Genomic DNA, 16803 nt, shown 5'->3' with positions numbered 1-16803 from the left:
AATTTATTAAATAAATAAATTTAATAAAAATATTTAATTTTTTTTTATATTTTTAAATTAAAAAAATTACTTTTTTTTAAATAAAAAGTTTAAACAAAGAATAGGATTTTCATTCTAAATATTTTTTTTGATACAAAAAATTTTTTTCCATTAAATTTTTAAGGCATTCATTTCAATAAGAATTTTAACAATAAATTGAAAATAAATTTTTCAAAAATTCATGTATTTGCAACTCCATCTATGGGAATAAATTTTCATAAAATATCAAATGAGGAGTACTAAAATGAGAAAAATTGTTTAAATAATTAAAATTTAAATATTTTTTAACTTTTTTAAAAAGTCTTTTCAATAAAGCTTTAAAAAAAAATTCAAAATTTTCATAAATTTTTTCTTATTTCAAAATAAAATATTAAAAATTAACAAAAAATCAATTTCTCCAACGACAATTTCAAAAATTTTCGTTTTCCAACACAACCGAATCATCGTAAAAAGGCCAAAAAAATTCCCCTCCATTCATCTACAAACCAACACAAGCGCACAAATTACCTCATCCATTAGCGCACAACTACAAACGCAGTCGCTAACAACGCTTCTTTACTACCACACCCGAGAGACCTTCACACACATTCACTGACGCTCATTCTAGTATTGGATTTCGTCTGAATCAGACACGTACCTATAACGCGCGAGCAAGTATTATTTTCAACAACAAGCACACAAAACTTTTTTTTTTGTACATTTCTTGCCTGCTTGCTTCTACGTCGATCGTCGTCGGACACATTTTTATAACAATAATAATAAAATATAAAATATTTGGATTAGTTACACGGAAAAATTCAGTGTATTTAGTGTCGTCGTATACAGTCGCATCTCGCACATATACAAACTACTAAAAAAAATATGTGCAAGTAAAAAACAAAAAATAATAATAATAATAATTGGAGACGCCAAAGTCTAAAAAAAGTAAAATTTAATTTTTTTTTGGAGCGAAAAAGGAGGAAAAATGTGCGCCGCTCAGACAAACACGTCAAATCAAACGTTCGGATATACATGGGGCTTCGCGGACAATTCTCGCGGCGAAAGTGTCGTCGAGATCTCGCCAAATATCAACTATACAGTCAGTGATGCGGTAAGAAATTCTACTGAAACGTTCCATGAAACTGTTCGCGCGAAAAATGTCCGAAGCGTCATTCGACGCCTTATCGCTAAAATTGCCGAGATTACTTATCAGGTCAAGTTTCACAAGTTTGGAAATGTCGCTTTTTTCGTTCTTGTCAGAAAATTCGTAATTTTTTTTTGCAATATTTACATTTTATCACATGGAAGGAGCACACATGCAAACATTGGGCCGCAACATAGATAGATAAAAAATAATTGAATGTAATAAAAGTGTAATAATAATAGTGCTCTTGTACAACATACGTTATCAGCATGCAGGGAACGCGCATACATGTGTGAAGTTTTTAGAGTAAAGTAACATTTACCACCAAGAATCTCCCTCTTCTTCGTGTTGTCGCACATTTGTGCTGGTCTCTAACCTAAAAATTGTGTGTGTGCGCGCGGGTGCGTGTGTGTTTGTGCTCGGTTTGTTGTTATTTTGAATTTCGAACGAGAAAATCCCAAAAATTATTTTCCGCAATTCAAATTTTCTTGAAGCCAAATTAGTGACATGTGTCAAAAACCGCCATTATTCCGCGCATTTCCGGTCACCATTTTTAAAATTTTAATTTTTTTTTTTATTAAAATGTCGAGAAATCCGAAAAAATATCAAAGTCAAGAAACCAAAAAAAATAATAAAAAAATTAAAACAGACGCCTATTGTTTTAAAAGTTTATACGAAAAAAAAATTCCTCACGTAGATTTTTTTTTTATAAATATTCAACAAACATGGCGTCAAGTTTATTTCGACTCGAACAAATTTCCGACGAATTCTGCTCTTTTAAAGTCAAAGTAGAAAATCGTTACCTGTGAGATGGCACCTGAAATAATTTCTCATCAGACTCAAAGTTCTCGGCAGCACTGAAAATGTCTTAAAAACTCGGATTTATTGAAATAACAACACACAACAACAACAACAACTGATGATGATGATGACGCACGCACACAACGAAACAACGAACATTCCATTTGCCAACAAATACATTCAATTTAATGGCCTCCTCAATACACCCAACACGTCACGTACACGAAGCATGTTTGTTGCCTGCCTTGTTTTTTTTTGTGCCTCGTGTGTATTCGTTTTTCGAGAAGTGAAACGTTGTTCGTATGAGAAATATTTTTTTCTTCTTTATTTTTAACTACAAAAGCGGTATTTGCCAAAGATCTGTGTACAATTTTCGTGTTTGTACGACGAACAACGGGCACAAAGTTGTTTGAGTTAAAAAAAAAATATTAATCATAAAATAAATATAAGTTGTTGTTGTTTCGCATCGCTTTTCGGAGCATAATAATAATAAATACAAGAAACGAAAGTCGCTTGAATCATCAATTTTTACTGCAATTTCATGTGAAAGTTGATGCGATTTTTTTTTGTGTCGAGACAAATTTTAATTATTATGAGTGACTTTTTTTTTTGAGACATTCGTTTGTTGAAGAAATATTTTTTTAATAAATTTTTAAAAATATTTTTATAAAAATTTATATATTTTTTTAATTTTTCGAACGTCTAAAAATTTGTTTAATATTCATTTTAAATAAATATAAATTTTATTTTAATTTTAGAATAAATTTTATAAAAAATTTGAAAATCGCTTTCATGCTAATTCAAAAAAGCAAAAAATTGTTTATTTTATCGAATAAAAATATTGAAAAAATTTTCAAAAAATTAATATTTGGTATAACTTGATAATTTTAGATGAACAAATTTCTCTAAGTTTTAGTTCAAAAAATTAATTTTGAAATTTGCAATTCGCTTTTTTCTAATTCAATTTCTACAAATCCTTCATTGTTTCGTCAAAAATGTATGAAAAATGATTTTAATATCAATATTTTCTTTCAAAACCATATTTTTTTCTATTTTTTAATAAAATTTCGTAAATGTCAATTTAAAAATCAACCGTTGAAAATTTGAAAATCGCTTTTAAGCTAATTCAACTTTAATAAAAAGATGAAAATTTTCAACCGAAAAAAATGTTAAAAAAAATTTTTTCAAAAATTTAATATTTCTTTAATTTTTACAATTTTATACAAAAATTTATAAGTTTTAAGTCAAAAAATTAATTTTGAAATTTGTAATTTGCCTTTTTCTAATTCAAGTTTTACAAATTATTCTTCAGAAAGTCATAAAACAAAAGTTTAAAAATTTAAAATTTTGTTTTTAAATCTCATTTTTTCTATTTTAGAGAACAAATGTTTAAATGTCAATTCAAAAACTAAAAGTAAAAAATTTGAAAATCGCAATTTTGCTAATTCAAACAAAAAAATATGTGAAAACTTTCAGCTATTTTCGCCATAATACCAACTTTTGAATGGTTTCTGTCTGTCTATCGATCGAACAAGCTTAGAGCTCTAATAAAAATAAAATAAAAGAACAGCAAAATCGATATTCAATTAAATTAAATGCCTCTTGCTGGAAGGATTTCTATATTTATGATAAATATTCGTCGACGAGAAATCATTTCACAGCATAATAATGGCAAAAATAATAAAATACGAAGCACTTGTTTTTTTAAAAAGTCATAACAATATATTTTTAATGAATGGAAGACAATTGTGAGAAATGAATGATGCTAATTGAATGTAAAATTACTTCATTTATTATTACGAGTTTACGACGTTTTACGATAGAAACGGGCTTCAAAAGTGGTTGAATAACGTCATGCAATTTACAAGTTTTTCGCTGGAATTGAGTTCATGAGTCGCAGATCAAGTTTAGTTTGAAGAGTTTAGATTTTTTGAAGGATTTTGCCTTGAAATTGTTCTGTTTGCATGACGTTGATTGATTTTTAGATGAATTTGAATTTTTATTATTTTCGATTAAAAAAATTAATTAAAAATTTTAAAAGTAATTTAGATGTTTAATCATCCAAATTTTGATAAAACGTGCAAAATTATCAATTTTTTTTAATTTTTAAAATATTTTTTTTTTATTTTATGCAAATTTCAATTTATGTTTCTGAATTTTGTTGAAAAATAAAATTTTAAAAATTTTTATTTTAAATAAAATTTAAATGCAAAATTTTAAAATTAAAATTAAACGTCAAAATAATGCAAATTTAATTTTTTTTTTTTCATAAAAAAATTAAAAAAATATATCATTTATTTAAATTTATAAATTTTTGAAAATAAAAAAAAAATTATTTAAAATTTTTGTATTAAGAATAAAAAATTTTTAAAATTAAAAAAAATAATAAAAATTTAAAAAATAATTAAATTTAATTTACAATAATTTTTTTTAAATAAAAAAAATTAAATTTTAATTTAACTTTTAAATTTTAAAAGTTTAATAAAAAATAAATTTGATAAAAATTTAAAATTTTTTCCGCTTGAAATATCAAAATTTTAGGATTTTTTTTAACATTTATAATTTTGAATATTAAATTTCTTTCATCAATTGCAAATTTTCTTCAATTTTAAGTTCACTTTATCTCATATTTTCGATATTTTCTTTGAAATAAATTATTCCCAAGTACAAAATTTCTCAGGATTCGTAATCTCTTTCGAGAAAATTCATTCGCCATCCTTGAACTTATCGCTCAAGCAAGTACACTCATCGCCTGTCACACCTTCAATTGACTTGCGATATTTAAATCTTGCGAGAAAAAAATGCAAAAGTTTGTCTATGGCTCGAATTCACGTGCAACGTTCGTGCCATTAATGCCTTTGCCACAAAATTAATTCGAATTTTTCTGTTGTGTTTACTCGATCAGCTGTGCCATTCGACTAAATTCGCCCACAAAAATAGAAGTTCATCCCTCCAAACACGCACACTGTCGTCGTCGTCCTAATCAGCATCGCGCGCACCAACAACACTCGACTTATCGTATTTTACACGAAAATACATTAAAAAAGGGAGGATATGTGTATGTTGCCGTTTTTATGTTTGGCCGAAGTACGGCTCTCTATGATGAACATTAGTCGTGTTACATAACATCCTTGTGTGTTTTTCGTGATTGTGTGGCAATTTCGGGTGTATCGGACTGACTCACACACGCAAGATTCGATGAAAATAATAATAATAAAGTTTCATGTTGTATGAAAATGGAAATCAAGTTCAATGTTAAGACAATTCTCTCTCGAGTGTGTGTGTGTGTGCAAGTGTGTTCGTATGTGAGAAAAGAGGCAAGTGTGCGACGACGGGAAAAGCAACAACGTAGCTAAACACTGTTCTCATGTATTAGTTATGAATACGGATAGTTCTTGTTTCCATAATAAATAAAATAATAATATTCAACACTTGTTTGTTTGTTTATTGTTTTTGTTTTGCCGGCATTTTTCGACGATCGATGAAATTTCGATTTTTTTTTTTTTTTTGAGAAGCCATACATCTGCTTGAATTAATTTTTTATTATTTGGACATTGTTGTCACCTGTCATCGTCATCGAAGTTGATATTAACTGAAAAAAATAATAAAAAAAAATTATTATTGAGATCAGGTACGAACGTAAAAAAAAACAGTTGTTTAAACAAAAATGTTGAAGAAAAAACCTGAATTTGAAGTTTTAACGTTGTTGATGACGAGTCGTTCACTTTTATGTAGAAAGTTTTTTTTATATAAAATTTTTTTTCTGTATAACTTTCTTTGGAAGTTGCGAATTTTTTTCTCATTGTTCAATTTTTATATTTAAAAAACTTGAAATATTTATTTACAAAAAAATAATTTAATAATTAAATTAATAATTTAATAAAAATTAATTAATGAAAATAATTAAATTTTAAGAATTTTAATTTTTTCTAATAATTATTTTTTTTTAGATTTAAAGAAATTTTTTAAAAATTATTTTAAAATTATTTTTTTTAGCAATTACTTAATTAATTAATTTAAATATTTTTTTTATGTGAAAACAAAAGTTGAAAAATTATAAAAAAAAAAATATAAAGCCGAAAAATATTTTAGAATTTAAAAGTCAACCAAAAGTTAAATTTTTCAAAAATTTTTTTTTTTTTGGATTTTAATTTTTTATATTAATTTAATTTTTTTTATTTTTATTTTTTTTTAATTAATACTTTTTTTTTAAATAATTAATTACTTTAAATATTTTTTTATATGAAAAAAAGTTTTATATGGAAAATAAAAAAAAGTAAATTAAATTGAGTATAATTTTAATTAATTTAAATAAATATTTTTTTTATTAATTTAATTTTTTTTTTTATTTTTTTTTTATAAAAAAAAACTAAAAAAATATGCAGAAAACCTAAAAATATTTTAAAATTTAAAACTCAACCAAAAGTTAAATTTTTCAAAAATAATTTTAGAATTTTATTTTTTGATATTAATTTATTTTTTTAGTTTTTTTAAATTATTTTTTAATTATTTTATAAAAAATTAATTACTTTAAATATTTTTTTATATGAAAAATAAAAAAAAATATTAAATTAAATAAATTTTAAATTAAATTAATTATAATTTTAATTAATTTAAATAAATATTTTTTTAAATTAATTTTACAAATCTAAGATATTTTTTGATTTTTTTTTTCGATTTAAAAAAAAATATTATTTAAAAGCTTAAAAAAATTTATATATAAAAATTGTTTTTAAGAGACAAAAATCTGAAAATACTTTTAAAAAAATAAAAATAATTTTATCTCTTTGGTCGATCGTAAAATAAAACGAACAGTTTCATGGAAATTTTAATGCAATAAAAAAATCATCTTCTTTTCTGACACACAAAAAATGTAAATAAAAGCAAAAATACTTACTTGAAATTTATTTTTCTTTCATATTTTCTTTTCGGATCATCATCAACTCATCATTATGTGTATTTGTGCATCGTCGTCGACGTCGCCAATTGTATGAATGAATTTCCATTCCAACGAAAAAAAAACAACAAATAATGTTCATACGCACACCGACAACAACAAAACACATTTATATAACGTCACTCTATAAATATTTATAAAAACACGTGTAAATGTGCACGAAAAAACACACACATAATTCTACTTTTCCTTCTTTGTGTGCGACGCTTGTCCATAAACATCGTCGCCATCGTCGTGTGTATTTTTGTTAAATGTGCCTCACACTCTGTCTTTCCCGTCTCCGTCTCGTGGTGTTCGACGCACACACAGATGCCATACTTGCAGTTGGCGGATGGCAGCAACATCATCATACAGAAACAGGATACAAAGGGTAACATCACGCATACCAACAAGACCGGCGTGCGACGTATGCTGGTAGTGAACAGCGCCGATGCCTTTCCGCAAGGAACAACACAGAGGTAACATTCCGCACGAAAATTTCCCTCCTTTTGGCATTCTTTGTTAGTATTTGCTTCATGTTTGTGTGCGCGCCGCCGACACAAATTCTAACTGATAAGAAATGCAATTTTAATTTTTTTCTTTTTCGCCGAAATCTAATTAGAATTTTTGTTTTTTGGCAATTTAGGGTCATAACGACGTCGGGAGGCGCCGCAACAGTGACACATCACAAGAAACACGATGTTCTAAGTATGGGATGCGATAAAAACTGCAATTGCAGCGAAGGCAGTACGACAACAGTCACACCGATTTTTAGTGAGTTTGATTTATTTTGTACGATCAGAGCATTTTTAGAGCTGCCAGCGAGTTATCTTATCAAAATGTTGTTCATGCTGCTTATCATACGAAACGGTTCCCTTATTTGCGCTTTGATAAGACTTTTTGTGACAATTGCTCATCGGTTTGTTCGTGAAATGTTTGGAAATAAGAGTGTGAATGGAATTTTTTGTTGAAAAAATTTGTAAGAATCTGAAAATTAAAAAAAAAATAATTTAGATTTTAAGTCTAAAAGGTTTTCAGCTTTCAAAGAAATTTTTTAGATTTTTAGTTTTTAGAGCTAAATTCATAGTTTTTAATTTTTGAGCTTCGAATAAGTTTAAAATAAACAAAAATTATAAAATTTAAGTCTAAAAATTGAAAATCTGAGAAATTTTGAAAGCTGAAAAAGTTTTTAGCCCTAAATTCTTAATTTTTAAATTTTACCTTTCGAATAGATCAAAAACTATGAATAAAAGGCCTGAAAATTAAAAATTAAAAAAAAAAATTAAAATTTTGAAAGCTAAAAAAAATTGTTAGTTTTTATTGGAAAGCTCTTAGTTTTTATATTTTTAGCTTCTAAAGTTATAAAACTCTTATTTTTGTGTTTAAAAAAAATTAAAAGACCAAAAAATATAAAAACTAAAAGCTTTTCAATAAAAGCTAACAATTTAGGGCTAAATTTTTTTAACTTTCAAAATTCTGAAAGTTTCTTAGATTTTAAATTTTTTAGGCCTGAATTTCATAATTTTTGTTGAATTTAAACCTATTTGACATATAAACCTATTCAAGTTTAAAATCATCAAAAATTATGGAATTTAGGTCTAAAAATTCAAAATCTAAGAAATTTTTAAACTTGAGAAATTTTAAAAAACGGAAAAATTTTTTTTAGTTTCTTCAGCTCTTTAGTTTTTATAAAAAAGCATTCAGCTCTTGAAAAAAATATTATTTTAATCAAAAAAATTTTTTTTAAATTTTTTTTAGCTCTTCAGTTTTTCAATTTTTTAATCGAAAGTTCTTAGTTTTTAAATTTTTAGCTTTCTAAAGTTATTTTAACACAAAATTGAGAGTTTTACAACTTTAGAAAGCTAAAAATTTAAAAACTAAGAACTTTCGACTAAAAAAACTAAAAACTGATAAGAGCTAAAAAAACTTCTCTTTCAAGAATTTTTTTTTCAAAAGCTGAAAAACTGAAAAAAAAAATCAATGCTTCAAAAAAAAATTTTTTTTTTCAAGAGCTGAACCCTAAATAAAAGCTTAAGTATAAAAAACTGAAAAAAATTATAAAAAAATAAATTCAAAAAAGCACTTTAATCTCTCCAAAACGACTTTCAAAACATTTATCAACGTAAAATGTTAACGCCTGGTCGTTAAAAACGAAATAAAACACAAAAATCCCTCACTCGTGATAAGAAATGTCAACTTCGTACTGTACAGGACAGAATGATGATCTATGAACTGTCGTCGTCGTCGCAATCGTAAACTAGTTAAACTATTTGTCAACACACACACGAAACAATCGAACGAAAAATTCTCGATCGATTCGGACTCAATTCGTATTAATAAAGTACTTAAAAAAAAGTTATTGCCACGATGACATTTTCATGATAATTTCATTTTTACGCTGGAAGATTTTTTTTTCGTAAAAAGTAAACAAAAAGAAAGTTTTCGAAAAAAAAATTCGATTAGTTTAATTTATTTAAATTTTCGCTGTCACAGTGCTGCAAAATAAAAACAACAACGTTCAAAGTTATTAATACCTCAACAAATTATTTTTTTCTGTGTTTCGCATGCACGAAGCTTCAGCGGTATGTACGAGTAAATAAAACGATTTTATTTATACCTACCTATGAAATATTCAAAAAAAAAACAGTCGAGTGTGTGCGCGTCAACACATATCAACGTTCAGTAGTACGGCAGCAGTGTGCGACAACAACACAGTCGACGTTGCCTTCGAATGTGTTCAAGCTTATCAGAAATTAATTTATTTGATAAGAGAGATAGGGAATCGCGATCGTGTGTTACTTACAAAAAACTTCTATGAGTTGGCGAGGTTTTTTTCTCTAAAATTTTTTTTTTCGTTTGAATGACGAATTTCGGAAGTACGTGAATTTTGGAGCTCAACCTGAGGGAATTTTAATTTTTTTTTAACAAAACAACGTTAATTTTTTCGGTTTCGTTTGTGCTGCGACTCAAATGTGTCTACAAATAAGTGTAAAAAGGTGTCGTCGTGTTAAATATATTGAGTGCTAATTAAACGAGTATTGAAATTTTTGTGCTTGATGGCGTAGTAATGTGTTATATTGTTTGATGTTTATCGAAAAAATTTCGAGGCATGATTGAAGCTGAGGCCGATTTCACGTTTGGTGAAGAAATTATAAGTAAGATTTTTTTTTTTTGAACGAACGACCGAGTTGACGAGCAATTCTCTTAATTATTCATGCATTTTAAAGCAAAGTCGCGTTTTTCTCTGTAATTTCCCCCGCGCCGTACTCTAACTCACTATCATCATCAATGTGACTGTTGAAGTGTACAAACGACGACGACGACGTTGCGATGCTCAAACAAACAACTAATCAATAAATTATTTTAATATTTTAGCGACAACAAATGGTTTGATTGATTCAAAACACACGACAGTCTTGACGTCGAGCGGCAAAGCAGCGGGCGCCACGCAATTCATGAGCCCCTTTGGCCCGATTCAACTTACCGCCGAGGAATGCAATGAAATTCTGTTGAAGCGACAAATGAATGCCGCAACGACAACGACGCCGCAACACACGGCAACCATTAACACATCGAACGACGGGCATCACTCGATTTCGGTGCAAGTGCAAAAAGTCATTCAGGGCTTGGAAAATGATGAGTCGGAGAGTCCGACGACAATAACGCATTGCAAAATTGAACCAAACATGGAAATTACGCCGAAAATTGAGCAAACTGACGAGATGCAAGACAGTATGAACAATTCGGCACAAGCCAAGGAACGTCCTTATGCGTGCGGTGAGTTTATGGAGAAAAAATTTTTGAGAGAAAAGAAATTTTGGAAGTCTAAAAATATAAAATTTTAATTGAAAATGACAAAAATTGTATATAAAATGAATTTTTATCGAAAATTTTCTATAAAAATTAATTTTTTTTAATTTTAATTATAAAAAATTTTCGATAAAATCTAAATTTTTTAAGTTCAATTTTAAGAAATTTTATAAAACTAATTTTAAAATTAAGAAAAAATATTTTTTATTAAATTGAAGTAGAAAATTTGTTAATTTTTAAAAAATAAATCTCAAGAAATTTTCTATAATTTTTAATAAACATATTATATTTTTGTATCTTTTAGTTTCTAAAAATTTTATTAAATTAAATTTAAAATTTTTTTAAATTATTTTTTTTTATGAAAAATTTGATACAAAAAGTAACTTTTTTTTTAGATTTTAAAGTTATGAAAAATTTAAATTTTAACAAAAATATTGAAATTTTTCAAAATTAAGACATTTTAGACAATTTCGAAAGAAAAAATTTTTTAACAAATTTGCTGTCATTTTCAATTAAAGTTTTATATTTTTAAATTTCTGAAAAAAATAATTTTTTTTTTAATTTTATATCAAAGCATTTTTTTTATTTTAAAAATTTTCATTTAAATTTTTAAAGTCAATTTGAAAATTTTTTACAACTATGACTCTATTTAACATTAAGGTTAAAAAAAAATAGCAAAATTTTCCATATTTTTTAAAAATTCAAAAAATGCATTTTACTAATTTTCAAAAAAAAAATCAAATTTTAAGAAATTTTCTAATAAAATTTAATATTTTTGTATTTTTTTAATTTAAAAAAATGAAAATTCTCATTATTTTGAACCAAAATTCAAAATTTTTCGAAAAACTTCCTTCAATAAAAATTTTTTCTTTTAATTTTTCAGATCAATGCGGCAAATCCTTCTTGCTAAAACACCATTTGACGACACATGCTCGTGTCCATACCGGCGAACGCCCTCATGTTTGTCCCCATTGCGGCAAGGATTTCGCTCACAAACATTGCTTGAACACCCATTTGGTGCTCCATTCAACTGAACGTCCTTTCCAATGTCAGGAATGCAAAAAATCTTTCACGCTCAAGCATCATTTGTTGACACACGCTCGCGTTCATAGTCGCGAAAGACCTTTCGTGTGTCAAGAATGCGGAAGATCGTTCCCATTGAAACGTCATTTAGTGACTCACACGAAATTTCACGCCGGAGAACGACCTTTTGTGTGTGAAGAGGTAATTTATTTTCCGATTCAAAAAGATTTTTCGACTAAAATGAGTTTTTTTTTGCTTTTTAGTGCGGAGAATCATTCGCTCAAAAGGATCATCTTGTAATGCATTCACGTTTTCATGGGTCTGTTAATCCATTTGTTTGCAATGAGGTAAAATTTTTACTTTTTTTTCGTGAATTTCTATGAAATTAACATTTTTTCCTTTTAGTGTGGACAAACGTTCCCCCGAAAATTCCAACTTGTGAATCACGGAAAGCTTCATGGAAAAGTTCCGCATGCTTGTACGGTTTGCGGCAAAGAATTTTTGCAGAAACGAACGTTAGCAGCTCATATGCGTCTTCATACGGGAGATCAACCGTATCCTTGTATCGCTTGCGGCGAAGGTTTCCGTACCAAAAGTGAACTTAACCAACATAATCGCTCCGTGCACAATGGCGTGAATCCGAATTCGAGCAATACGACAATTGTGCCCGTGAATCGTATTGTGACGACAGTTGCTGCGAGTCAACAGCAGCAGCAGCAACAACAGCAAACGCAGCAGATTCAGATTCAACAGGTACGAAATTTCTTCTAAAAAATCCAAAATTCATTAATTTTATTGCTTGGTTTGAATTAATTGGATTTGATTTGAGGATACTTTTTTTTCAAAAGTTTCCGTTGTCTGAAAAAAAAATTATAAAATTTTAAACTTTAGATTTCGTCATTTAAAATTGATTTTCCTGAAAAATTTCAATTTAAAAAAAAATTTAATAAAAATTAAAAAAAAAATTTAAAAAAAATAAAAAAAAAATTTAAAAAATCTTAATTTTCATAAATTTTTTTAAATTTTTTTTTTATTTTTTAATTTTTTTTTTTTTTTTTTTAATTTTTTTAAATTTTTTTTTTATTTTTTAATTTTTTAGAAAATCAGAATTTAATAATTTTTTTTTTTAATTTTAGGTTCAACCACAGCAAATTCAACAAGATCATCATACCGTCGAGATCCAAACCGTTCAACATCATGTCACGCAAAATCATCAACCGCAAACAATTACCGTCGTTAGCGGCAATCAAAATTTGCTCCATCAGATCAGTCAAGCACAGCAACAACAAGAGGCTTCGCCGCAACGCCCTCAGCACGGATGTCGTGAATGCGGATCTGCATTCCTTACCAAAGAAGCGCTCGCCTTGCATATGCGCCTTCACACGGGAGACAAGAGTCTCATGACAGACTTGTGTGCATTGACAGCTGCGATTCCCGGATTGTCCTTCCAAGGAGGTAAATTTTTCTTCTTTTTTTTTAAATAATTTTTAAAAAAATTTAATTTATTTTAAATTTTTTTAAATTTTTTTAAATTTTTAAATTTTTTTAAATTTTAAATTTTTTTTTTAATTTTGAAATATTTTAAAATTTTATTAATTTTTAAAATTTTTCAAAAGTTAATTTTACCTGAAAAAAATTAAAATTCATTAAAAATTTCGTTTTCAGTTCCAACATCGCCCGTTCCCGTGCAAATTGTGTCATCAACAGGACAAGTTATCGGCCAAACGCAAATCAGTCACAGTTCGCCGCAACAACAAGTTCAAGTACAAACGACGCAAACGTCTCAACCGACACAAATCAAGTACGAAACGGTACAAATGATTCCGCAGCAACAAGTACAAGTGCAACAGCAGCAGCAACAGCAACCGCAAACGCAGACAATTATCCAACAAGTGACGCAACAGAAGCCAAAATCGCATTTCTGTGGGCATTGTCGTAAGTTTTCTTGAAATTTTTCTTTTGAAAAGTTCTAAAATTGTTTTTTTTCGACTTCACAGAAAAAGGATTTGCTGCTAAACATGGTTTGTTATTGCACAATAAACGTCATCCGAATGGTACTTGCACTATGAGATCACACGTTTGTGAATGCGGAAAGGCTTTCTTCCAAAAGAATCATCTCATGTTGCATCAGAGACAACATATGGAGCAAAAGCCTAACATTCAACAAGTGAGTTAAAATAATAAAATTAAAAAAAAAAATTTTTTTCGATTTACTTCTTATATTTTTAAAGAAATTTTTAAAATCAAAAATAAAAAAAAGTTAAATTTTTAATCAATTTTTTGTAAATGTAAAAATTTTCATTTGAAATTAATCTTTTAAAAAAAAATTTAAAAGTTTTAAAAAATTTTTGAAAAATCAAATTTTTCATAAAATAAAAAAAAAAAAATATTTTTAAAAATTTTTTGTAAGTGAAAAATATTTTAAATTTTTTAAAAATTCCTCTAAATTTTTTCAAATGATGGAAAATATTTAAAAAAAAATAAAAATTTAATTTTAAAATTTTTCTTCAGTTTAATTGAATATAAAAAATGTTAAATTTTTATTAAAATCAATTCAAAAATTTTTATTTTAAAATTTTTTTAAAATTTGTAAAATTTTTTTTTTAAATCAAAAAAATTATTTAAAAAAAAAATTAAACGAAAATTTTTGAAAATAATTTTTCTATAAAAATTTTTAAAAAAAAATATTTAAAAAAAATATAAAATAAAAATTTTTGAAAATAATTTCCTTAAATTTTTTTAAATTTTAAATATTTTAAAAAAAATAAAATTTTAATTTTCCTTAAAAAAACATTTTAAATATTTTTTAATTTTAAGTGAAAAATTTTAATTTTGTGAAAAATATTTTTTTTTCATAAATTTTTTTAATGATGAAAAATTAAAAAAAAAATCTTTGAAAATTTTTTTTTTAAATTTTTTTGAAAAAACATTTCTATTGTTTGATGTTCAAAAAAATTCCTTCTAAAAATTTTTTTTAAATTTCAAATTTTTTAACAAATTTTTCATTTTTTCTCTTAAAGTTGCAACAAGTTCAAGGCAACGAAGTAATCGTCACGCAAGGCGGTCAACAAATCCAAACGAACGGCGCTCATCAACAAGGACAAATTCGCATCATCAACAACCAACAGATGCAGCTACAGGTGTTGCCAGACAACAACCAGCAAGTAATTAAATACGAAATTATCCAGCACGAGGGTCGCCAGTCGATTGAATGAGGAGAGGCCACACTTCGAATTCAAAAACCGGATGGTTCGGAGGAGCTGAGAAAAGTATTTATCCTCAAGTAAATGCTCTTCTCAGCTCGCAAATGCATGGCCCGTTAGTGACACTTAACATCTGGGAAAAAACTTTTTTATGTTATCGAAGAGAGACTCGTCGTTTGTGGGTTTTCTTGAGTTTTTTTTTCACATTTTGAGTTTTTTCATAGTTGTTTTGTTTGAACGTTTTTTTTATACGAAATACTTTTCTGGTTCTTTTGTGAATCACGCACGTCCTTTAAATGTTGTTTTTTTCCTTCCTTCTTCAGGGAAAAAAATCGTTGTACATAAAAATATGCGTTTCTTAGTTTTACAGTGACTCATTCAATCGATTGGCTTCGATTCTGCTATGAACAGAGAACTTTGATGCACGATTTCGACCTCGATGATGATGAAAACTTAGACTATAAGAGCGAATGAGCTTTAAGTTACTTTAGATGAAAAAGTAAGCAAAAATATCCTTAAAACTATAATTTTCAATTTCACAGTTAATTTCATACGAAATATTAATAAACACTTATCATTGTAAGAAAAAAATGTAAATTTAATTTAATTTTAAGGAAACATGAAAGTTACTTGTAGATATTAGAAATCACTTAAAAAACTGTAAATATCAAAATATAATTCAGGAAAATATAAAATATGTTTTGGGAATAGAATTAAAAAAAAATAAATTTAAATAAAAAAATAATATTAAAAAAAATTAAATATTTACGAGAAGCAAAAAAAAATATATTTTTATATTGATAAAATAAAAATTAAATATAAAAAAATTAAAAATTAAGATTTAAAAAAAATATTAATAAAAAAGGGATCAGAATATTAAAACAAAAAATAATAATTTTTTTAATCCAGTTTTTTAAGAAAACTAACACCAATTAATTAATTTTTTTCCTTATTTAAAAATGAGGCTCCGTTGTTAATTTTGTTATTTTTTCTTACAAATCAAGCAAATTTTGAATCATGACAGAAATGAAAAAAAAAATAAAACCTGCAAGTCCAAAATAACATGTAATTGTGTAAGAAAAGAAAAAAAAAATCATTTGTAAAGCAAAATGAAATACCATTGTATTGATTTTTTGTTCAAAGGCCAATAAAGTTAATAAATTCATACTGACGAGTTTTGTGATTTTTTTTTATTAATTAATTAATTGAACAACCTTTAAAAGTAGTTAACGGTATGTTAAAAAGTGTTTAGGGTTCGAACAAGTAACGAGTTTAAATTTTTTTTTTGACATTTGAAAATTTTGACGTTTAAAATTTAAAATATTGACGTTTGAGATTTTTTTAATAATATTCAAAGAATTTAAATAGATTTTCGGAGGATTTTGTCTTTTTAGAATTAAAAAAGACCTTTTTTGTGTGCCCTATTTCAAATTTTTCAAAAAAATTAGCAAAAATTTCCAAAAAAAAATTCAAAAAAAAATTAAAATTTCATCAAAAATTCTGTTTTTTGGTCTGTTTTCAAATTTTTCTAAATTTTCAAAAAAAAATTTAAATTTTAAATTTTCTCAAAAAAATATTTTCATAAAATTACTGAGTTTATTACAAGTTTATTTTTCAAAAATTTTTGACAGTTATTTTTTATGATTTTTTTGAAAAATATTTTAAAATAACAAATCTCAAAGTAAAAAGTTAAAAAAAATCAAAAATATTATTTAAGGCTCAAAGTTTTTTAAATTTTTGTCATTTTGTATGAAAATAGTATTTCAAAACTTTTTCATTCATTTTGACACCCGCATTTTTATTTCAAAAATTTTGGACAATTTTTTTAGAAAAATATTTAAAATTAAAAAATTCGAAAAGTCAAAATA

The 16803-nt window shown here is 26.2% G+C and overlaps 1 protein-coding gene across 9 annotated transcripts; it reads left to right on the top strand.

The window, feature by feature from the left end:
• Positions 1–672: 672 nt before the first annotated feature.
• On the top strand, positions 673–15666 carry LOC134837162 (zinc finger protein 665). Of its 9 annotated transcripts, none has more exons than XR_010162338.1 (12): positions 673–1129; positions 7230–7378; positions 7546–7673; positions 10275–10676; positions 11593–11933; positions 11996–12079; positions 12138–12485; positions 12869–13187; positions 13398–13667; positions 13730–13899; positions 14753–15050; positions 15347–15485. XR_010162338.1 is itself a non-coding variant. In XM_063852510.1 (12 exons), exons 1-12 carry the CDS (start codon positions 1004–1006, stop codon positions 15556–15558), a joined length of 2490 nt encoding a protein of 829 aa, XP_063708580.1. In that variant the 5' UTR covers positions 673–1003; the 3' UTR covers positions 15559–15666. The 9 variants fall into 9 exon arrangements, 7 of the variants coding, with proteins under 7 accessions (XP_063708580.1, XP_063708577.1, XP_063708581.1 ...); XR_010162339.1 differs by having other exon boundaries at positions 15259–15450; XM_063852510.1 differs by lacking the exon at positions 15347–15485 and adding an exon at positions 15550–15666 and having other exon boundaries at positions 14753–14896.
• The last annotated feature ends 1137 nt before the right edge of the window (positions 15667–16803 follow it).

This window comes from Culicoides brevitarsis, chromosome 1, assembly GCF_036172545.1.
Source record: "Culicoides brevitarsis isolate CSIRO-B50_1 chromosome 1, AGI_CSIRO_Cbre_v1, whole genome shotgun sequence".
In the NCBI taxonomy this organism is placed as follows: Eukaryota; Metazoa; Arthropoda; class Insecta; order Diptera; family Ceratopogonidae; genus Culicoides; species Culicoides brevitarsis.
This window is presented reverse-complemented; position numbering and strand designations above follow the sequence as displayed.

What these genes read in the sequence shown, in the direction of transcription:
- LOC134837162 (XM_063852506.1), top strand. Translation starts at nt 1,004, where the DNA reads ATGTGCGCCGCTCAGACAAACACGTCAAATCAAACGTTCGGATATACA. An exon ending in GGAACGTCCTTATGCGTGCG is followed by an intron (nt 10,677 to 11,592) that starts GTGAGTTTATGG and finishes TTAATTTTTCAG; the next exon opens with ATCAATGCGGCAAATCCTTC. An exon ending in AAAAGCCTAACATTCAACAA is followed by an intron (nt 13,900 to 14,752) that starts GTGAGTTAAAAT and finishes TTTCTCTTAAAG; the next exon opens with TTGCAACAAGTTCAAGGCAA.